This window comes from Thunnus maccoyii, chromosome 24 (assembly GCF_910596095.1).
Source record: "Thunnus maccoyii chromosome 24, fThuMac1.1, whole genome shotgun sequence".
NCBI lineage: Eukaryota > Metazoa > Chordata > Actinopteri > Scombriformes > Scombridae > Thunnus > Thunnus maccoyii.
Window position 1 is genome coordinate 422,227 of NC_056556.1, and position 24,003 is coordinate 446,229.

Sequence of the window (24,003 nt, forward strand, 5' to 3'; positions counted from 1 at the left end):
AACATGTGAAAATGTTCAGGACTGTAAAATCAGACACATGTTTATTTCTGATAATAAGAGTTTCTTAACGGACTGTAAAAGTCTTGTTTGGTGACATTTGGAGAAAGATTTAGTTTTTCCAAACCTGCATGTTCAGCATGATGGAAATAGAAAACAGCTGTTAGTTTGGATGAAGTTTGACAGCAGGAGTCCAGATGTTTTCTTCATCTTTCAAATGAAGTGAAAAAGAGAAAAATGAGAGTTTTTCTGTGATAAAGTAAAGTGGAGAACTGTACCTGGATCTGTAGATGTGATGGTTTCTCCTCCATGCTTGCAGCTCTGTGTGCAGTCTGTGTTTGGATGTTGAGCTGTGAGCTTTTGACTTTCTTCTTGGTTTCCTCTCTCAGCTCCTCGTCACATACCTGATCTGACCTCTGACCCGCTGATCGTCACAGCAGAAGAAGACAAACGGACGTCTGTATTCACTTTGTGTGCAGAAAGTTAACCGACACACGTGTTTCACTGTTTTCTTCCTGGAGAAGAAAACACTTGCTTTTTGTCCAAAGCACATTTTCCAAATATAACTATTAATGTTGATGATTTATATCAAAATGTGACTTTTCATTCAAAGTTGAGTTGTGTGAAGGTTGTAGAAATGAGAAACTGACCCTGCGCTAAACTGTGTGTGAATAAACAATAGAACTATTAATAATGTTCAGCTTATTATTAGAGTGCCATTTTTCTGAATCTGACAATAAAGATCAAATGAAAGCTTCTATTATTATTTATGATCCTTTTTTATTGGACATAACAGGTGATACTGCAGTTCCATTTATTTCTGCCTGAGTAACATAAACATACAAATGATCAACTTTACTTGGTACAACACAAAAACAGGAAATAAGAAACATTTCAAACAGATTGTAAACAGATCGATGATCCTGTAAATGAGCTTTTTATTGTGGATATTTAGTAAGGCGCTAAACTGTCAGCTGTTTGTCCTCTAATATTCTGTTCACATACAGCCAGAGCTGCAACAATTAGTCCATTCATTGATTATCCATCAACACTAAATTAACACTTAATCATCATTTGAGTCATTTTGAAGCAAACATTTTCTGCTTTTAGCTTCTCAGGTGTGAAGATTGAATGCTTTTCTTTGTCTTACATGATAATAAACAGAATATTTGACTGTTCTGGACTTTAGTTCAGACAAAATGAGACATTTAAAGACGTCGCCTTTGACTCTGTGAAATTACAACCAGCATTTTACACAATTTACACAATTTCCTGACATTTTATAGACAAAACCATGAATTGATGAATCTCTGAATCATAATGTTTATTTACAGCTCTACATGCACATCCAGTAGAGACACATAAAAACATGTCGCTTTCTGAATTGACTATATGATTAAAAAAACAACTAATTGAACAACAAATAAGAGTAAAAACAACAAAGAGTCTCTATAGGCCAGCGGATACTTACTGTCATTATGTGTGTTATAGTTAGTTGGCAAAACTCTTCCAACATTTTTAAAAACCTTGGTCACAACTTGAGGTTTCAGTAAACTTTCAGCCGCTGGTGGTTTTCTCTCTGAGAGCTTCTGAGTTTCACTGAGACTCATAAGGATCAAAGCCACGACCTCCGAACCTCCAAACAGTCCTCTAACAGACTGAGCTATCTGCTCTGAGAACATCAGCTTCTTTTTTACAGCTTTTTAAATGTCAAACAAACTGTCAGTCATGTGGAAACCATGTTGGTTTAGAAACTGCATTTACAAGCAGTGAGAGATCAGGTTGGTACTAAATAACATGAGAAAGTTTCTCTAACAGGAGGAGACTCTTCCTCCTACAGAGATCACAGAGACACTGAACCCGACCAGACTGTAAACCCAGCACACAGAGGCTGAGTGAATGTGGTGTTGAAGGTGTGGAGGTGGATCAGTGTGTCAGAGGAGACTCTGTAGAAGGACAGAGGGCCAGCAGGACAGTCCACATACACTCCTACTCTGTTAGAGACAGAGGAGGAGGAGGAGGAGATGGAGGAGGAGGAGGAGGAGATGGATGTTTCTCTCTTATTGTGCCAGACAGAGTAACGATCATCAGAGCAGAACAGACTCCAGGACTGATCATTCCTTCCAAACCAACAGTCTTCACCATTTCCTTTCCTGTTGATTCCTCTGTAACTCACTGATATATAAACGTTTCCTCTCCACTCGACCTCCCAGTAACAGCGACCAGTCAGATCATTTCTACAAAGCAGCTGACGACAGACATCAAATCTGTCTGGATGATCAGGATATGACTGATCCTCCTTCACATTTGTCACCTTCCTGTTGTTGTCAGACAGTTTGAGTTTTCTGTTTGCTGTGTTTGGATCCAGTGTGAGTCGACAGAAATCTGATGGAGAGAACGAGACACAATACAGCTGCAGTTATTGATCGATCACCTGATTGATGATGACATCATCTTCATCCTCAGTAGGATGTGAATGAGTGATGTCACAGTTTGAAGTTTGCTTTGTTTTGATGAATGAAATGAAAAACACACTTACACTTCCTCAGACCTGGTGTCAACCATCGGTCTCCAGTAGGCTGCAGCCTGAAAGGAGGAGGGGGGTCAGAGCAGCACGTTCTCTTTCAGCATGCAAACATGGACGTTACATCGCTCTAGTCTACTGTTTGATTATTCTGTTCAAATGTGGGGTTGGGCTTTGATAGACTTTGATCCAATCTGAATCCAGTATCCCAATCCTTCTGAAACCCTGATTGAATCTAATCAGGTTGAACTTTCAACATTTACAGGAAACTTCAGTTAGAAATAACAACAAGTCAAAGATTGAGTTGAGATGTGTGATCAGCTCTGACAGAGAAAATGTTTCCAGCTCTTCCTCCTCTATCAGACATTGTCTCTCCATACACTCAAAAACATCATTCATGCCATCATTTATTATTAAGCATTTGGATTTCTGTCATTTTCATTCAATCACCACAATTTGAAAATGGATTTATTCAAATCTCATAAAATCTGCAGAAATATTGTAATTCTAAAAATAATGAAATGTAATCAATTAAAACGTATGAACATGGTTTGAATATGGTTTAAGTCAATTAGTTCAAACGTGTGAGATTGGTTTACATATCAAACTCAGGAAGTGGAATCGTTTCTAAACAGATGCGTCAGAATTCTCGCCGCCATCTTGACAACCACCTCAGCGCAGCACGAGCGAGCACGAGACACTCGCACGAGGCTGATTACTGGTGAGTTCCATCCATACTCAACGTAGTTCATCTGACAGTTTTCAGTGTGAGTGCATGTTTTATTACTGCAGTTGATACTGTCTCACACATCATCTGCCTATCAAAACCAACCAGGACGCCACTGTATTTACCTCATGTAATGTCAATAAATTACAATATAAATAAATGAATCCTCTCTGAATGTATATAATATATATTATAATTTTAATGATGGAAATAGTCAGTAGCAGTAGACTGAAGGTGCTTTTATGTAGGAAGGTCTGAAATATACAGCCAGAGAGGTGAGCTTTAATATGGACTAAAAAGTGCCAGAGGATCATTTTCAATAATTCATATATTTTTGACACTGCTATTCAGAAACTCAGTAATAGCCAGATGCTAATTTAGCCTGTACATGTGTTGCACATGGTGGATGCAAACCCAAACTCTGCTGCACAACCTGGACACCACCAAAAAAAAAGAAAAGAAATAGTCAAAATGGTTCATGTTGGGCTTATGATTTGATAAGTAAAAGGGTCATTATATTGTAGAATTACATGTTAAGTACAAATACATTGAGTGTCTGACTAGAACAGTTTGTGTTTTACAGGAACCTAATTCAACCTCTGACATCTTGTAAGTATGTTGTAAACACATTGAGAACATGTGTAGTATAGTTTACCTGCAGACTGTTGAACTTGCACTTACAAAGCTCTTGTCATGTGTGAACTTGACTGCATTGGTGTGTGGGCTTTATGAGACTTCCCTGCAACAGCTTCATTTAAAGTTGTTTTTTCGAAGGGGAATTATCTGTAACTTCTGACCATCACATGTCTCTTTTCAGCCAATCACATGACACTTTAGAGTATAATGTAATGTGATCATCACATAGTGTGTAGTTAATGACCCCACAACTAATAGGATGTGTTTTGTCTGTGCTCACAGATATGTGAATGTGGCCGTGTAAAGTGTGTGACATTTCATTATCTACTAGGTATGAGTTGCTAAAACATTTCAGGCTCAAACATTTCCTCCATGGCAGCAATCGCCGGTATCCGTGTGTATATGTAGATTGTCCGTATACGTTCACAAGGTGGAAGAACCTTTTGAGTCACATATATCAAAAACACAGGAATCTAGAAACACCACATGTTCAGTTCACTACATTTTCTTGTCAGGCGTGTGGATGCCAGGAACTTTCGACAGAGAAGGACTATTTTAGTCACGTAAATCAACATCTTAGGCAATATGAAACCATAACCTGTATGTCTGAAGGATGTACTTTCCAGACAAATATATATAGCACCTTTAACTCTCGTAAAAACCAAAAACATCATCGCCACAACCAAACCCCATAGGCAAAATCAGTCATTTTAGTAACTACAGCACATCTGCTTTCCTTTCAGTACAGTTTGTGTTATTGTATGACTTTGGTGAATCTAAACTGTCCTTTTTAAAACACTGAAGTCACTATGGAGCGATGAAGGCGATGGAGTTTGGTTTGCTTGGATAGGGCAATATTTTATGATGTAAAGGCAGTTTCCTTTCAGTAAAGTCTGATGGTAAAGTAAAGCGGTGAAAATATTATAACGTACACTTAATCTAATATTGTTTGTTTTAGATGGAGCTGTTTTTTAAGTGTCTAAAATATGTTGTGTTGCTGACCCTGTCCACAGCAGCTCATTTTCCGTTTTTGCTTGTTGCATGTTCAAAGTGATAGTTCAGGTTCTTACCTATATAGTGACATTAGCTGCTACTTACTAGTTTAATAGATTCTCCAGTTTGACCCATCAGCTGCTTCCCTGTCTTAAAACACAGTGTTACTATTTCAAGTGTGGACACAGCTGAGAAAAGTTTTTGAAGGATGCACAACACATTTTTTGGGATTCATTGTCCAGGATCTTTTCCCAACCCTCTTGCTTGCTAACTGCTAACTACTTTGTTTCTGGAGCTCGACACAACAGAGCCCTCGTCACTGTTTGTTCTGACAACTTGTAGTTGAAATTGTAGCGTAGTGATACAGTGATGGTAAGAGTGTACTGGATTTCTATCTATGCTAAGTGTGAACTCTTACCATAGATAAGAACCCCAACTATCACTTTCATTAAATGAATTTTATCTTTACCAGTTTAGGTCAATATCCTGATTCTACATGATGCCATCATTTTATTTTCATCCAATTCATTTCATTTCAATTTCAACACACAAACACAAACAGCGCTGTTGTTCACACTATGCACTACGATACCTGACAGAGGTGTTGCACTCCTGCTGCACCTGCAGTGAAGTTCGCTGCCAGGATGGACCGCTACCTCCTTACAAAAACTCTACCTGCTCCACCCGATGAAAGCAACCTGAGTCCTGGGCCGTCACCAACACCACCACCAGCAGGCAAAACAAAGACCAAGAAGACGGCAAAGAAAGTTGCGGCTTAAACTATTGAAAAATGGAAAATAGACTGGCTCGGTGTCGAATAAATGAAGAAGACGACTCTCCTCTACTGCAAGGCATGCAGGGCTCACCCACCCAAAAACAGCCTGGAACTGCGAAAAACTAATCACGACTTTATCAAAGGAAGCGAACAGGTCAAAAAAGTGTTTAGCTCATCGGCACCAAGCCAGAAAACATAATCGATTTGCTTATGATAAGTAATATTAACGCTAACGCTAGTGTCTTTTGTCTGGCACGTTAGCCAATATAGTGTTAGTAATTTGGCTAACTAACGTTAATATTAATACATATACGTGGGTCTTGCCGACCGGTGCAGCATTCCCGCCTTCAACAGTCTGTGTAAAAAGGGCAGCAACTAACATTAATGGGCTCAGTGCATCGAGTGAAATGAGCTTTTATTCCCAAATCTACAACATATTTTTACTAACCAATGAGGCGGTGCTGGATAATCGAGTCTGTTATGTTATTTTCATTATGTCATCCTGGTAAAAACCTCAGCAGGGATAAATTTGGAGATGAAATAAAGAATGCTAAAAAACCTTCAGCTAAAGGCATTTCCACAACTGCATCAATAAAGAAGGAATATTACACTCATTTAGGCTCTTTTGACAGTACTTGTAGCTACTAGTCTGTAATATTGTAAAACTGTGGCATACAACGCATCAGACCCACAATGACAACGGTAGACTGGCTTTGACTTGTAGGAGGTCTGAATATGACATTATCCCCCCAACCAGAACTTTTGGTCAATTTAATTAGATCAAACCAATTAAATATCGTCATGATCTCAAGATCATTATGTTATACTGTCATCTAGTGGTTTATACTGAAGCTTCTTCCTAAATAAAACCTTAGTTGTTGAAAGGAAATTGATGCATTAATTTGCTTTTCATCTGCTTATTATTGTAGTTAGAACATGTAGACAATTATTACAAATGAGACGGTGTTTACTGAGGAGGTTTTGGTTACACAAGGTGGTGATTACTGTATTTATTTTAATCTGCGCTCATTTCACATTAAAAACAGCAACTTTATGCACTAATTACTATTTTTGCCCCCCAAATTTAGTAAATGCCCCAATTTTTTAGACAGTGGGGGCAAAAGTTGCCCCCCAAAATATTTTTTAATTTCCTACACTGAATTATGGTCTCAGCAAATTTCAGAAAATGGATATCAGGGATTTCTTGAATTGGTAATGTGATGTAAGCAGTACAGTCACCATGGTTTACCTGTCTATCTCTAGTTCCACACAATTGTTCAGCACAGTTTATAAGAGAGTTTCTTGTTGCCACAGAAAGGTCTGTTTATAATATACAGTATATTCTTGGTCATGCAACAAGCAGCAAAATGTTTAAGGCCGATTGTTTTTGATTCTAATTTCAAGATTAGATTCTAGGAATTGTTATGCTTCTGAAATTACTAATCATAGTTCAGGGTTACCTTAAATTAGCCTTTAACTGTTTGCCTGTCTTTATAAGCATTTGTCTAAGTGGTCAACTGTGCCAAAATAAGTAAATATTTGAAAAGGGAGCACTTTCTTTAACCTTGTGCATGTAAGAACGGTATTTTCTTTTGTTTTTCTGTTTTGTTTTGTTTTTTTAAAGATTAGCAGCCACACATTCCTCCGGTCCCCATTGCTTCTATTCATCTGTTTAGCATCGCCAGGTTAGGCTAACCTATTGTTGCTAACTCTGGAGCTAACCCCCATGCTGCAGCATTTATTAACTGACTGACACACTTTAATCTGTACTGTAAAAAAGACAAGAGAAAGAGAGAGAGACAGCAGCAGTGGTCGAGCGAGCTAGAGAGTGAATGAAGACAGAGAGGGAGCGCTGGTAGAGAAAGTGCCGGTGAATCAGATCAATAAAACGTTATTTTCTGATTGTTTCACAGCAGTTATGTTCCGGAGGACAAATAGACATGCCCACACCTCCACGCCATCCTGCGGCTGAACGCCGCAACGCCTGATTGGGTCTGAATACTGCCTTACTGTTCACCTTTTCCTCTGCTCTGCTCACATTCACCGTCACTTTTCTGACGATCGCTCTCTCGCTTAAACACTCACTCACGTACTGCCCTTTTCTATAAAAGGAGCTACGCAACCTGCAGTTTCCATGGCAACGACACAGACCTTGACTCACGTTTCGAAACAGCGCTGCTCAGAGGCTCCCAAACGCTATTGATTTCTGAATGAATGGATATTTGGCGTTATTTTTGGCATTTACTGTTATAGCAGAAACACTGTTCATAGTTTTCAAAATGATACATTTAAAATACATTGGGTTTATTCATTTAACGTGCATTAATTTGATGCATTTTAAGCAAATTGGGGATATTGCATAAACCTGGTTATTATTTCTTTTACACACATTGGATTTATTAATAAGAATACATAACCTCTCATTCCTGCTTGTTTAATTTATGTTTGAATTATAAAAATGCTTCATGTTAAGTTTATTAGTTTGTATATGTCAAAACTATGCAATTCAAATGGATGGAAGTTTTATATGTAATTGAAATACATAAGTCTTACATATTAGGCCTAAATATTTTTTTGAGTGTACCTGAGAGTGTCCAGTCTCCAGTGTGGATCCTTCAGTCCAGCAGACAGCAGCTTCTGTCCTTTGGCTCCCGGATGATTGTAACCCAGCTCCAGCTCTCTCAGATGGGAGGGGTTGGAGCTCAGAGCTGAGGCCAGAGAAGCACAGCCTTCCTCTGTGATCAGACATCCTGACAGGCTGCAAACACACAAAACAACACACATGTCAGACAGTCTGAGAGTCCTGCTGTGTGCAGTCAGATACAACAACAAACTGTCTCCACACTAACTAACTAACTAAAAGATGAACTGAATCAGGGAGCTCCAGAAAGTTGAGCATCCAGCCAGATGGGAAAAGTCAGCAGCTGAGGGATGATTCAGCAGCATGTTTTTAGATGTGAACCCCCTAGGGGGGTCCGGGGTCATGACCCCCCAAGAAGAAAATGTTTTAAATATCAGCTTTAAAATGTGGATTTACAGTCAAGGTTAGCAGGAGGATAAAGAGAAAAACTCACCCTTGAATTAATGTAATCTGACTGCTACAGTAATGTAAGAGGGACATCAGTTCACTGCAAACAGCCAAGAGAGCAGAGTCGCGTCCAAAAGTGGATTAAAGTGCATTAATCCACTAAACAATAAAGTTCATCACACAAAACTCAGTGTTTCTCAGGTTGTGCTGAACAAAACTCAGAAGACTCAGCAGCACAAATATTCCTGTTCTCTATTTCTCTGTTTAGAGTCTTTAGGTTAGGCTAACACACTGATGCTAAGCCACTAATGCTAACCCACTGATGCTGACCCATTAATGCTAACACACTGATGCTAACAATTGATGCTAACCCACTTACACTGACCTATTAATGCTAACACACTGATGCTAACATACTGATGTTAACTCACTGATACTAACCCACTGATGCTAACCCACTGATGCTAACAATTGATGCAAACAACTGAGGCTAACTCACTGATGCTGACCCATTAATGCTAACACACTGATGCTAACCTATTAATGCTTACACACTGATGCTAACATACTGATGTTAACCCACTGATGCTAACCCACTGATGCTAACAATCGATGCAAACAACTGAGGCTAACTCACTGATGCTAACCCACTGATGCCATCAACTGATGTTAACCCACTGATACTAACCCATTGATGCTAACCACTGATGCTAACAATTGATGCTAACAACTGATGCTAACTCACTGATGCTGACCCATTAATGCTAACACACTGATGCTAACCTATTAATGCTTACACACTGATGCTAACATACTGATGTTAACCCACTGATGCTAACCCACTGATACTAACCCACTGATGCTAACAACTGATGCTAACTCACTGATGCTGACCCATTAATGCTAACACACTGATGCTAATGTTTGTCTTATTGATTCATTGGCTTTATTTCCTCGCCCACTGTAGCGAGTGAATCTGTCTGTAGTGAAACCGGGGCTAACCTGTTCTTCCTCTGCAGGCTGCACTTCACTCAGCTGCCCGACAGACCTGCTGCTTCTTCCCACTTTAACCTGAATAACAAACCGGGGCTCAGTGCTCCGGTTGGATCCAAGAGAGCCAGGGCTAACGTTAGCTGGGAGGCTAGCTGAGGCTAACTGACTGTGCTTCCCTCCGGTCATGCTGCGGCTAACGCTCCGCTAGCCTCCCAGCTAACCCCGGCTCTCCGTTTAGATCCAGTGAAGTGGAGCCTGCGGAGGAAACACCGGGACCGTCGGGATGTAATAGTCTGTGGAGGAGCTGTGGTGTTCGGCTGCACAGATAGGAAACCCCTCGGCTGACAGGATGTACCACTCTGTTTGAAAAAACCTTTTTCTTCTTCTTTGTGGTTTATAACGGCGGTTGGCAACCAGCGTATTAGGTGCATTACCGCCACCTTCTGCTTCAGACTGTGGACCAAAGATTAAATCCTACACATTAATCCTGTCTGTCTAATAAACTCAAAGAAAACTACTGCTGCACCCACTTGGCAGGTTCATTAAAGTTTTAATGCTGAGCTCCTGAACTCCAGTCTTCCTGAGTTCTTCCTTCATAATTTGTCTTTATTGATCATTAATACAATCTATGATTGCAGGTGTAATAGTCTCCTCAGCCAGCTGGAATAAAATATGTACACATATCTGCATCGGCAAAAATGAGTCAAAAAGTAATCGTGTTAAATAATTGTGATCTCAATATTGACCAAAATAATCGTGAGTATGATTTTTGCCATAATGGAGCAGCTCTAGTTCTTATATTAACATAGTGAGCTTCAATCTCAATTTTTCATTTCTTCATATATTTATTATAAAAACATCTTTCAGACTAAACAAATCCTAATTTGATAATAAAATATGAATATATTATATAATGAATATGAATATATTTCACTCTAATAGGTTCTTCAAGTTCACCTGTGTAAAAGTTGTTTCTATGTTTGTTTTATTTTATTTCATCTTCTGTTGACAATTTCAATGAGTTCCTTTAAAATAAGCTGTTGGAATATCCAGGGTCTTTCCTCCTCAGTCTTTGGTCTGAAGAGTAAAACCTATCAATAATAATGACATCATAATCCTATCAGAAACATGGTGTAGAGGTGATGTACCCACACACTGCCCAATGAGTTTGAGATTACATCTGTAAAAATGCCTTTTATTATATTGTATTTCATATTATTGTTGATATTTGCATATTATTGTATAATTATGAATCATCTGTTTATAATTTTCTGTACTGCTTTGGCAACATAGGTTTCTGATCTGTCAATAAAGCTTATTTGAATTTGAAATTGACAGAGATGAAGATGAGATGAAGAAGCAACAGAAACTTGAGCTCCTACTTCAGTAAATGATCTAATTGCTTTTAGATCAAGTTTAGTAACAAGAGTTTTATACTGAATTCAATGTAAAGAATTTGGGAACAATTTGGGAAAGTTTCAAGTCAACGTGAGAAACCAGAAAACTAAAATCAACAAAGCAAACTTTGGGAGAAGCTGGTTACCTGACTAGCTAACTGCTAACAACACCAACTGTCAACTGTCAGCTACCAACTGCCACGAGACTCAGACCTAAACCAGGACAAGTAAAGAAAATGGACCCAGAACAACTCCAACCAGATGGATGGAGTCTAGATAGTCTGGTGATCCACTACCCAGAGGACATGACCGATGAAGCAGGGAGGAAGAAATAGAGAAGCGAGCTGCTCAGAGACCATCCTGAGACACTCAGAGCTGACTTTAAAAAGGCAAAGTGACAGAGCAGTAATCACAGACCTGCTGCTCTTTACAGAGCAGCCAGAAGCTTTCCACGATCCCTGAGCAATATAATGACCTGAAAATGATAGAAACAAATCCATCCCACAGCTATACACACATACTGAACCACAATTCAACATCTATTTCTACAACACAGACTCAGTGATGGTTCAAGGGTCTCAGATATAACTGGAAGAGTTTGAGAAAGATTTCAGCAGAATGAAAACTGTCGCTGGCAGGAAAAAGGCCTCTGTGCCTTTAACAACAGCATCTACAGCAGCATCAGACTCAAACACCAAGACTTCAACTATCAGAGCTGCTGCTCAAGCAGGTTGACCCTCCCAGCCTTCAGATCCCAGCACTACTGCTCCAACCTCCCATGTCCACACAGCCTCCAGCACTCCTTCACCTGCCTGCTTTAACAGCACCCAGACACCAGGACACCAGCGTCAGTGCAGCACATCCAGGAGTGTCTCTCCCTCCTACAAGTGGACATCATAGAGTTCAAAGAAAACAAACTGTTCAACAGCTGAAAGATGAAATGAAACTGTTGAAAGAAGAAACCGATACTGCTGTTAGACAGTTGAGAGAAAGTATGAATGAGCTTCATAGAACAAATGAAACTCTCAGACATGAACATCAGGTGAGAAATGAGACGGAGCAGAGAGACACTTCCTGTCAATCTGGAGGAGAAGCTGCTTAGGATGGAAGCAACAGACCAGCATCCCAGTCTCCCCAGTCCTCCACAGACTGGTCCCAGCATCCTCAGGCAGAACCACAACATAGTCTCCCCAGTCCTCCACAGACTGGTCCCAGCATCCTCAGGCAGAACCACATCCCAGTCTCCCCAGTCCTACACAGACTGGTCCCAGCATCCTCAGGCAGAACCACATCCCAGTCTCCCCAGTCCTCCACAGACTGGTCCCAGCATCCTCAGGCAGAACCACAACATAGTCTCCCCAGTCCTCCACAGACTGGTCCCAGCATCCTCAGGCAGAACCACATCCCAGTCTCCCCAGTCCTACACAGACTGGTCCCAGCATCCTCAGGCAGAACCACATCCCAGTCTCCCCGGTCCTCCACAGACTGGTCCCAGCATCCTCAGGCAGAACCACATCCCAGTCTCCCCAGTCCTCCACAGACTGGTCCCAGCATCCTCAGGCAGAACCACATCCCAGTCTCCCCAGTCCTCCACAGACTGGTCCCAGCATCCTCAGGCAGAACCACAACATAGTCTCCCCAGTCCTCCACAGACTGGTCCCAGCATCCTCAGGCAGAACCACATCCCAGTCTCCCCAGTCCTACACAGACTGGTCCCAGCATCCTCAGGCAGAACCACATCCCAGTCTCCCCAGTCCTCCACAGACTGGTCCCAGCATCCTCAGGCAGAACCACATCCCAGTCTCCCCAGTCCTCCACAGACTGGTTCCAGCATCCTCAGGCAGAACCACAACCCAGTCTCCCCAGTCCTCTACAGACTGGTCCCAGCAGGCAGAACCACAGTGAACACACATCAGTCCATCATGTAGACCAGGTCTGCACATTATTTGATATGAAACCAGTCAGACTGAAATCTGTTGTATGGGAGACTGGGGTAACCTGTTTTACTTCTCCATGACTTTCAACTGGCAGCTAAACATCAACTTGTTGAGCGCTAGGCTAACGTTAGCTTAGCTGGCTAGCTACCATCTGTAGCAAACCGTTATCTATCTGTCCATCGTTTATGTTGACTAGTTTTCACTGATTGAACCTTCAACAACAATAATATGAATCTTATTGTTGTTATTCCATCATGTGGATGTTTGATCTAAACTCAGAACTATGAGCTAAAGTTGAGCGATGCTGTGTTTACATATTCCACGCTGGTCTGTGTCACGCACACGCACGCTGGAAACAATCCCATTGGCTCGTGAGTGTGACAATCTGCAACAACATCATCTGGTTGATGCAACTCTCACTGTTTTATTGACACAATCAGAGTCCACAGAGAATGAACGGAGAGTTATCTCTCTCTCTCTCAGCTAAATAAATATTCATAATGTTTTATAACAATAATCAGAACACATTATAAAGCATTTTATAAAGATTTAAAAGGTCAAGAATCATATCAATCATTTTATAAAGCATCATAATCACTTATCACTCACCAAGTTTTTCAATGAGTCACTTTTGTTGATCAAACGTTTACATTAAAGTAAAATATAAATAGAGATAGTTTCAGGTTTTATCTATAATTGGAGTGTTTACTGAGTTTTTTGGGGAAACATTAGTAAAATGTAAATGTTCATCATTCAGTTGTTCATTGTCTGTTATGACTCGTTAAACTAATTAATTCATTTTAACGTTTTGTGTTCTTATAAAGATTTTAATGATATTTTTTCACTTTTCTTAAAGCAAAAAATGAGCACTTATAGTGATTTATAAGCAGCTTGTAATGTATTATATCTGTCTATTCCTCAGGAATTACATTACTTCACTTAAAGCATCCAATGACCAGTTAAGAGTCACTTATAACCACATTTTAATGCATTATAACAGTGATTATTAATGCATTATAAAATGATTAGAATGTATTACAACTATGAGAATTATAATACACTATGACCCTTGTAAAACATGTCAGTGAGTGACCAGCAGTTATGAAGTATTATGATTCTTGACCTTATAAGTCTTTATAAAATGCTTTATGTGTTATGATTATTGTTATGAAGCATTATGAATATTTATGAGTGTCTATAACTATAATTATACAGTGCTAGAAGCAGATTATAACATTATAAGTATGTTTATAATGCATTATAGACATGGGCTTCATAGAAAGTGTTACCATAAACATTTCTCAACTAAATTGTCTTTATTTCTTTTTTAGTACATGTACATTTCAAATTAATGCACATATCGGGCCTTTTACATGTTATAGTACATACACATTAGCTTTTAAGTCTATTTCAAATAAGCACAAACTGCCTTACGTGCTTTCCCAGCGCTACAACAGCAGCTTAGCATGTAGCACTTAACCTAGCTTCTAGGCTGCAATTAAGCCTACAGTGGTTAGCGGCTAAAAAGCTGCATCAGCTATATTCTCATCACATCACACAAACATTATATCCTGACTGGCTTTTTGCTTCGCCATACCTTTCAAGGTAAACTAACACACCATTAAATGATTTTGGAACAAAACCTTAATGCTAACCAGCTAACCTCGAGTGGCTAACTCACCAGGATAATCCATTAATTTGGAGGGAAACGCCCGCCGGAGTCCCGAAGATTCTTTTTCCACAGACGCTCTGCAGCTTAGCAGTTTTCTCTCTCTGGCAACACGCCAGCTCCACTCGGTTTCAATTTATTTAAATCTGACATTAAAACGCCTTATTTTACTCTTTCCAAACTAACTCATTTTAGTCAAACACCCGCCTGAGTAGCTGCGCTGCAGTAACTGAAGGGAGACTGGAAACTTCTCTGTGCGCATCTGCCTAGCTAGCATCTACCGCTAGCATCTACCGCTAGCCAGGCTATGAGGCGTTTAGGGAACATCGGTAAATTGTAGCATCTACCGCTACCGTTAGCCGGCATGTGAGGCATTTAGGGAACATCGGTAAATTGTAGCATCTACCACGAGCCTGCGCATGAAGCGTTTAGGGAACATCTGCAAATTGTAGCATCTACTGATAGTCTGCATCAAGAGACAGTCCACTGAAATCATATTTTTCTCTTTTAAATCATTTAGCAGTGACTTTTACAGTGGTTTACTTTAGGATCAGGTTTAGTAATAATTCCAATCAGTTTCCACTATATATTAACACTGTTTACTACAAAGAACACTATAGTCTTATGACTTGAAAGTTCACTAACATTGTTCAAATGGTCTGGAAAGGATGCAAAAACTCAATCACATATTCCTTCACACGCACAATTTCTCCAGTTCTGTCAAAATCATCTGCCTTGAAATGACAGCTAAAGAGAAGTGTAGTGCCATTTGGCTCAAAATCCTTCCATCTGACAGCTATGGCCAAGCTAAGGCTGGGCGATGTAACCAAAATCTCATATCCCGATATAGGTAATTTCATATTCTGATAATGATAGCTATCCCGATGTAACATATTTTAATTCAGTGAATAAATAGATGGTCCATTGTGTGTGTGTGTGCAGCGCAGCAAAGGAGAGACAAACAGCGGTGAAGAGTTGATGACAACTTGTTACATTACTGTAAGTGCAATAAAAGCTTTGTGAGTAAAAAGCCAAGAAGTGTAATTTATCAATGTAATCCGTGCAAAAGATGAATGTGATTTGAATCACAACGAAATAGAGCATAATATGAAGAGATCACATCGTCACATGATATAGATTGTCATAGAATGTTTGACAAAAACAAGGCCATCTCAAGATGACTGAATTATGCAGCCAGTGCATTAAACTAGTAGCATAAATATGACTTACTATATCTAGCTAATTTAAGCTAATGTTAGCTAATGTGTATAATCTCATGAGCACAAACACATTCCAGCTGATCATTTTCTTAAAGTAAATTATACAAATAATGAGGTCACTGTTAAGCCTACAGTGCTGAACTTTTACATATAAATGAACGTAAATCTCATGTCGGGTGTGACATTCCCACGTTGGCTGTTTGACCATTAATCATGTGGCTCTTCTTGACTTTCCAAATGTTAATGGACCAAATGGATCAAATTCTGATAGTGAAACAAGTGATTTCATTGTGATACTCAAAACAATTTATCCACTGTTAAACAGTTGCAACATTAGGTTATGGCCAGTATGTACTGCATGTGAGTAGTTTAGGGAACATCGGTAATTTGATGCCTTTTTAAAGACATCAGAGTGTTATTTAAGGTGTAAAAAAGTAACACAACACAAATGCTGTGTTTTTGTGTCAGAAACTTTGTAAAAGTTACTCCCCCTCTTCTTTAATTTATTTGTTGATGTATTGTCTCAAAATATAAAAAGTGACATTTAACTTGTTGAGTGGTGTGAAGACATTATTATCAGGCCTCAATAATCAGGCAAGCAATGAGACTTTTAAAATGGGCAATTAGTAACTTGATTCCTGATTATGAAGTTTATTTCTCTGTAATTAGTAATTTCTGGTGCCTACAATTAAAAAAAAAAGACATTTAGGAAGTTTAGTTCAAAGTTGGACTGATCTGCTAAAATTATAAATAAATTGGTCAGAATGTAAATGGTTTAAAAATTTACTTCATTTTACTGACCTGCAGATGTTAGACAGAAACTAGTTGGAAATTAAGCTGCAACAACTCACATACTTACCATGAAATTACCATGAAATTCAAGGTAAATGTTGGGATAATTTGTAGGCTAATTTCAAAGAAATTTTAAAGAAGTTACTTGGTAATTATCACCTAATTACCATGAAGTTTTCAGAGCTGTAAAATGAAGTGTTACCAAAACCTGTAAAATCATCTGTGGTATTAAAAAAATCAACAACCTAAACAAAAGAAAACAATATAATCTGCATGAAAAGTAATTCTCTACTGCTGAAATTTAGTAAAAACTGGTTTGACAAATCATATCAGAAGAGACAATCCTACACAGGTTTAATGTTTATCCTCTAATATCATTCACATTTTAAATGTTCATCGGATGAACAGGTTGATGAATCCTGACCTGAGAGTTTCCAGTGTACAGTGTGGACTCTCCAGTCCAGCAGACAGCAGCTTCACTCCTGAATTCTGCAAGTTGTTGTTACTGAGGTCAAGCTCTCTCAGACAAGAGGACTGGGAGCTGAGAACTGAGGACAGAGCTGCACAGCTTCTCTCTGAGAGGTTACAGTCAGTCAGCCTGGAGAGGAAATATAAAGAAAAAAAGTAAGAAGTTCTTTATTTTTCTCTCCTGTTAAAAAGATAGCAGAATATTTAAATAATGACAAATGAATTCAACTATCTGTGTACTTACAGAGCTTTGTTGGAGGCTTTGACCACTGGCAGCAGCCTCAGAAGAGCCTCCTCTGAAGCAGAGTATTTCTTCAAGTCAAACACGTCCAGATCTTTTTCTGATGACAGTAAGATGAAGACCAGAGCTGACCACTGAGCAGGAGACAGTTTATCTGTGGAGAGACTTCCTGATCTCAGGTACTGTTGGATCTCCTTCACTAGAGAACGATCATTCAGTTCATTCAGACAGTGGAACAGATTGATGCTTCTCTCTGCAGACAGATTCTCACTGATTTTCTTCTTGATGTACTCAATTGTTTTCTGATTGGTCTGTGCACTACTTCCTGTCTGTGTCAGCAGACCTCGTAGGAGAGTCTGATTGGTCTTCAGTGAAAGACCCAGGAGGAAGCGGAGGAACAAGTCCAGGTCTCCATTTGGTCTCTGTAACGCCTCATCCACAGCACTCTGGCAGAAACGTGTCTGTTCAGTTTTTTTTTCTTTAAAGATTTTAGACCACCAGGATTTTTTTTTTTCTTCTAGCAGATTGACTCCAGAGTTGATGAATGTCAGATGGACATGAAGAGCAGCCAGAAACTCCTGAACACTCAGATGGACAAAGCAGAACACCGTTTCTTTAAACATCCCACAGTCCTCCTCTTTAAAGATCTGTGTGAACACTCCTGAGTACACTGAGGCTTCTCTGATATCGATGCCACACTCTGTCAGGTCTGATTCATAGAAGATCAGGTTGCCTTTCTGCAGCTGCTCAAAAGCCAGTTTTCCCAGAGACTCAATCATCTTCCTGCTCTCTGGACTCCAGTGTGGATCTGTCTCAGCTCCTCCATTATACTTGATGTTCTTCACTTTAGACTGAAGCACCACGAGACGGAGGTACAGCTCCGTCAGACTTGCAGGCAGCTCTTCTCTCTCTCTACTCTTCATGGTCCACTCCAGAACTGTAGCAGTGATCCAGCAGAAGACTGGGATGTGGCACATGATGTGGAGGCTTCGTGATGTCTTGATGTGGGAGATGATGGTGCTAGCCTGCTTCTTATCACTGAATCTTTTCCTGAAGTACTCCTCCTTCTGTGGGTCAGTGAACCCTCTGACCTCTGTCACCATGCCGACACACTCAGGAGGGATCTGATTGGCTGCTGCAGGTCGTGTGGTTATCCAGAGGCGAGCAGAGGGAAGCATTTTCCCCCTGATGAGGTTTGTCAGCAGCACATCCACTGAGGTGGACTCTGTAACATCAGTCAGGATCTCATTGTTGTGGAAGTCCAGAGGAGGGCGACACTCATCCAGACCGTCAAAGATGAACACAACCTGGAACTCTTCAAACCTGCAGATTCCTGCTTCTTTGGTTTCAGTGAAGAAGTGATGAACAAGTTCCACCAAGCTGTACTTTTTCTCTTTCAGCACATTCAGCTCTCTGAAAGTGAAGGGAAATGTGAAGTGTATGTCCTGGTTGGCTTTGTCTTCAGCCCAGTCCAGAGTGAACTTCTGTGTTAAGACTGTTTTCCCAATGCCAGCCACTCCCTTTGTCATCACTGTTCTGATTGGTTCATCTCTTCCAGGTGAGGCTTTAAAAATGTCTTCTTGTCTGATTGTTGTTTCTGGTCTGTCTGGTTTCCTGGATGCTGTTTCAATCTGTCTGACCTCATGTTCATCATTGACCTCTGCAGTCCCTCCCTCTGTGATGTAGAGCTCTGTGTAGATCTGATTCAGAAGGGTTTTCTGCTTCTTTCTGTTTCCTGCTTTAGCAATCCCCTCAAACACACACTGGAACTTCTCCTTCAGGTTAGACTTCAGTTTGCGCTGGCACTGAGCAAGAATCTCTGAATGAATAAACAACAATAGACAGAAATGAGAAGATGTTATAGAAAATATGAATCATAAAAATATTTTCATATAAGTGTGGTTTAAGTTTCACAGTATTATGGAAAGATCATTGAATAATATTCAACAAGCAGAGGGTCTGTTTAGGTGCCAGTATAGTTAATCAGAACTGCTTGTAGGATGGTTGAACATGGTTGAATGTTTCCAGCATCAGAACTATTGTTAGAACTTTTAATTGTTCTGAACCTGATGATCCAGGGTTAGGGTTACTTTACACAGTGATTGCTCAGGTTTGTGGAGGAGAGAAACTTCTCTCTCAGGCTTCCTTTTTAAATTCATTGCACAGCTACTTCTGTCACTTTTCTGTGCGTGCAACACCATAAATCCCCTCCAGAAGACACTTCCTGGGAATGTTCACCTTTATCCCCAAATTTAAACAGTTATCATGTCTCCCCCTCATTCTATGGAGACCTGCAACACAAAGACTGGAAACAAGGGGAAACAGCTAGCCTGGTTGATGTCCAAAGGTAACGTATGCTGTTTCAACTACAGGAACTCAACGTGTATCCATTGTTACTGGTTCTGCTTGTGTTTCCACTGTTCTCCCCTCACTTTGAGGATGAGCTGCTGAACCTAAATGATATTTAATACAAGTTCAGGTTCTCTCAGAGGAAGGAATGCAACAGCTGGTTTAACGCAGGAATTAATAATACAGCACATGAGTTTAGACAAACATTGCAGGGAAGTTAGTTTCAGTGTACAGTATACTCTGCCTACTGTCACAACTCCACACAGTTGACCAATCAGGGTGTAAAGTGGATGTGATTGTTGGTTTTGGAGCAGTTCAACAAAAATTGTTGGACTTCGCCCTCTAGAGGAGCTCTGACTATCCAACAAGTGCTTCAGCTGGAGCACACTGAAGCCTTAAGAACCATTCACACTTGGACTCATGGGACTCTAACGACTGACAGGCAGATGGAATAATGACCCACATGTGGCTTAATAATGGTGAGTTCAGACAGAACACAAAGTGAATTTTTCACGCAGCGCGTATCGCTGGGCTTTATGAATGTATTGAACGTACAGAGAGGAGAGAGAAAAAGGAGAGAAACTGGAGGGAATTAATAGAAAGAACCAGAGTTCCTGCTGAGTTCTGAGTTCAGTCAGAGGCTGAACTAAACACAAACACACAGAGGCACACTCCCAAAGACACGGTTGGTGTGTCTGTTGCTAGCTGGCTAACAGCTAATGTACAGCTGGTATTTTGGCTGTTGGGTCAAATAAACACAAATGATCCAGCAGTAAATCTTGTGCGAGTAACACAAGGTGAAAATTGGCTTTGTGTTGTGTCTAAACACAGCTTTAAGGTGTAAACAGCCCTGCAGAGGTTAAACACCTGTGACTTCCCACCAGTCAGTCAGAAATAAAGAAGACTTTTGGATGAGAGAAGAAACACTTTGAAGAATCTAAAACAAGTCCACTGACTGTTGACTGAGCACTTCTAAATATCTTTGTAACATCACATTTTTAATCTTTCTATGACTTACCTGAAGGATCTGAGATGGTATTTGACAAACGTTCCAATAGATCATTCTGATTGATCTTCCCCAAAATCATTCTGGTCACTTTAATAGTGTTAATACAGTAGTTCTTGACCATCAGATCCACTGTGTCCATTCTGTCTGCATTTTCCAGTCGACTCTTTGGGATTGTTTTGAAACCTTCAAGCTCCCCACGCTGACACAGGTACCACTTGAATTTTTTAAAGTCATCAGCTCGCAAATCCTCCAAACACTCCAAGAGGACCTCCGTAGGTGTCGCCATCTTTTGTCCTGCTAAGATCTGAAAGGTATGACAAAAATTTGTATTTGATTAACAGTTTCACAGTTAACTTACTGGATTAGCAACACTGAAGTATTGATTGATATTATTAAAAATAGAACTGGAAAAGCAGGTTATCCAACCTATTTCCTGACAAAGCACAATACAACTTTTAATGAAATAGATTTAGCTGCAGATGAATTTAATGATTTTTTGTTAATATTGGACCTAATTTAGCTTAAGGAGATTATTAAGCCTAGCAGTAAAGATGATGTGGAAAGTAAAACTGTTAATGTAAATAAACAATCCATGTTAATAAGGGGAACAGATGAAATGATTGACATTGTTAAAACATTTAAGAGTAAGAAGTCTACAGACTGGGATGGAATTGACTGACTATGGTTAAATATTATTGAGTGTGTGGTGAAACCACTGACACATATTGTCATTGTCCTGTCACAGTCCTGTCTGGTCTCATTGTGTTTTCTGGGTTTTGGTTGTCTGTTTGCTCTGTGTGTCCCTCCTGTGTTCCTGTACTCCTCCCCAGCCTGCTTTTCCCTCCACACCTGTCCTGCATCAGCCTCATCAGCCCTGCCCTGTTCCATTTGTTCTCCCAGCCAATCAGCTCCCTTCCTGTTCTCCTGCCTAGTCACCTGTTCCCTGTTCCCTCGTTAGTTCTGTCTGTATTTAAGTCCAGTTTTCAGTTCAGTCATTGTTGAATAGTCTGTTCATTCTGCCTGTTCCTGAGCTACAGTTGTTGTTAAGTTTCAATAAATATCTGTGCTTCAGATCCTGTCTGCCTGCTGTCTCTTGTACTTGGGTCCACCTGCCTTCACTCCATCATGACAGAACGATTCAAACAATAATGGACCCAGTGGATAAATATATATAATAAATGATTAAAACGATATATGGTCATAAAAGGTAAGAAGTTCTACTTTTACACCATCAAACTAGTTGGAAACATCACATGATCATTTATAACAGTAGTTAAAGCAAGGGCGTAGGTTTGGTTTAACTCTGGTAGGGACATTTGATGTTGGACGGTGTAAATAATTGTGTGTGTGTACTTGCTCTCTATCACTCTTTTCTCTTTCATAGAAACATGTTCACACACACATAAAGAGCCTGACTCTGCTAAATGTTTACTTTACTCAATATGCATTTACTGACTGACCTGAAACTGGACTGTATCATGATGTTTTCTCTGATCTTTACATTTTATTTTATTGATCAACTACTTAACTATAAATCTGAGACCAAACCTAACATTTAAAATGAACATATAGACTGTCACAATAAATGTGTAGAAACCTGTAGGTAATGTGCTGCTCTGTAACTCGCTGCTGTAGGTTTTCAAACCTCACCTGAGATTCTGTCCTTCTTTCATTCCTTCTTTTAATTAAACAACATGTCTGTGCAACAATCACAAATTAGCAAACAACACCTAACGCCTGAAATTAAATATAATATCAAATGATCTTAGTTTTGTCCAGTAAAGTCGCTTTGATTCTGTGACGTTTGGAACATTTAAACTATAAACACTAACTGCTTCAGATTCTCCACCTCACTGACTCCACTAATGCTGCTGCTGCTGTTAGTCAACAATGTGTACAGCTTGAAGTTGAGGGTTGCCAGATCATCAGGTCCAGTATCCTCCATATCCTGCTCTTTCACTCTTTATCATAATATCACTCTTGTTGCAGAAAACACACAAACCTGTCAACTCTGCAGAGATCTTACTGTTAATATTACGTCCAGTTAAAACAGCTGGATTGTTAGAGATCAGTGAAAATATTGGTTGGGACAATCCAGCAACACCTTCCTCACCCAAATCTACACCCATGAGTTAAAGCAACATCTTAATAGAAAGTTGTGTGAAAGGTGTGGAGCACAGGACAGTGAGGTTAATCTCCTGGTGGAAGCACCATCCAGTTGTTTATTGATAGATTGGAGCACACTGACCTGTATGTCGGTGGTGTTCAGGTCCTCGGTGTCGGTGGATGAGTCCGGTGGTCTAGTTGTCCGGGTTCTTGTTTTCCTCCTCCATTATACACTTGTTATTTATTTATTGATGTTGTCCTCCTGAACTTCCTCTGCCTGAGTAAAACCAATAAAAAGATGATAAAGAAGTGAACGTTTGTCTGTAACTGCTTCTCTAAATCTGTCTGTCTGAACTCTGTGACTCTTCGGCTCCGTTCACCTCAACGTCCTCTTTGTTCATAATGTTCTGTATTATTGCTGTAAATGAATGATTCTATATTCAGATCATTGTTGACTAATTGTGAATTGTTTGCTGTTAGTTGCTGATGTTTCCAGTATACTGTGGGTGTTACTGGGTCATTACTGGTAAAGTCTCCTCCTAGCGTTAGAATCTACACTGTAAAAACTCCCCTACTGGAAACGCTACTAAATATTCTTTGAACTAGTGAAATTTGATCACTTCGAGCAAGAAAATCTGCCAAAAATGACTTAAGAAGTTTTCTTGAAACGAGCATAAAAATGTAGCCGCTATCAAACATGATCTAACCTTAAAACTAGTTTTAAAATTAGATTTAAGCCTGTTTGGCTTCATATTAGAAATGAACTGTCAGAAATTCAAGTTAAAGATGCTTGAAACCAGATTATTTGTCTGTAAAGTCACCTCAGTTTATGAGTTTATGAGTTGTGGCGTCTTAAACACTTTGAATCCACTTTTCAGACTTGTTTCTTGTCAGCTGGAGCTGAAAATAGACTGAATACCTTACTAAGACAAATGAAGAGCAGTTACCTTGAAACAAGTCTAATAACCTGCAGTGCAGATGCTGCCTGACAGGAGTATTTGTCTTTGAGGAGAAACAATAAGGTTTAATCATCCTAAAATAAGATATTAGAACTTTCTTGAATTTCCTTTTTTGCAGTGCAGAAGTCAGATGTAAAAAGCTGATGAGTCAGCAGTTAGTGAAGGAAGCAGGTCGTCCTGCTG

The 24,003-nt window shown here is 39.8% G+C and overlaps 3 protein-coding genes across 4 annotated transcripts in view; 1 reads left to right on the plus strand and 2 right to left on the minus strand.

The window, feature by feature from the left end:
• Positions 1-23,262, minus strand: LOC121892393 (NLR family CARD domain-containing protein 3-like). The gene is made up of 7 exons (XM_042405431.1): positions 23,225-23,262; positions 23,004-23,082; positions 20,765-21,059; positions 17,401-19,216; positions 17,091-17,286; positions 2,537-2,612; positions 1-2,382 (listed from the first exon to the last, which is right to left on the minus strand). Exons 1-7 carry the CDS (start codon positions 23,260-23,262, stop codon positions 1,841-1,843), a joined length of 3,042 nt encoding a protein of 1,013 aa, XP_042261365.1. The 3' UTR covers positions 1-1,840.
• Positions 1-24,003, plus strand: part of LOC121891677 (NLR family CARD domain-containing protein 3-like) — a 408,525-nt gene that overhangs the window by 219,020 nt on the left and 165,502 nt on the right. The gene's annotated exons all lie outside the window — the stretch shown is intronic.
• The window catches only part of LOC121891683 (NLR family CARD domain-containing protein 3-like), a 110,603-nt gene that overhangs the window by 81,801 nt on the left and 4,799 nt on the right, over positions 1-24,003 (minus strand). The window lies entirely within an intron of this gene.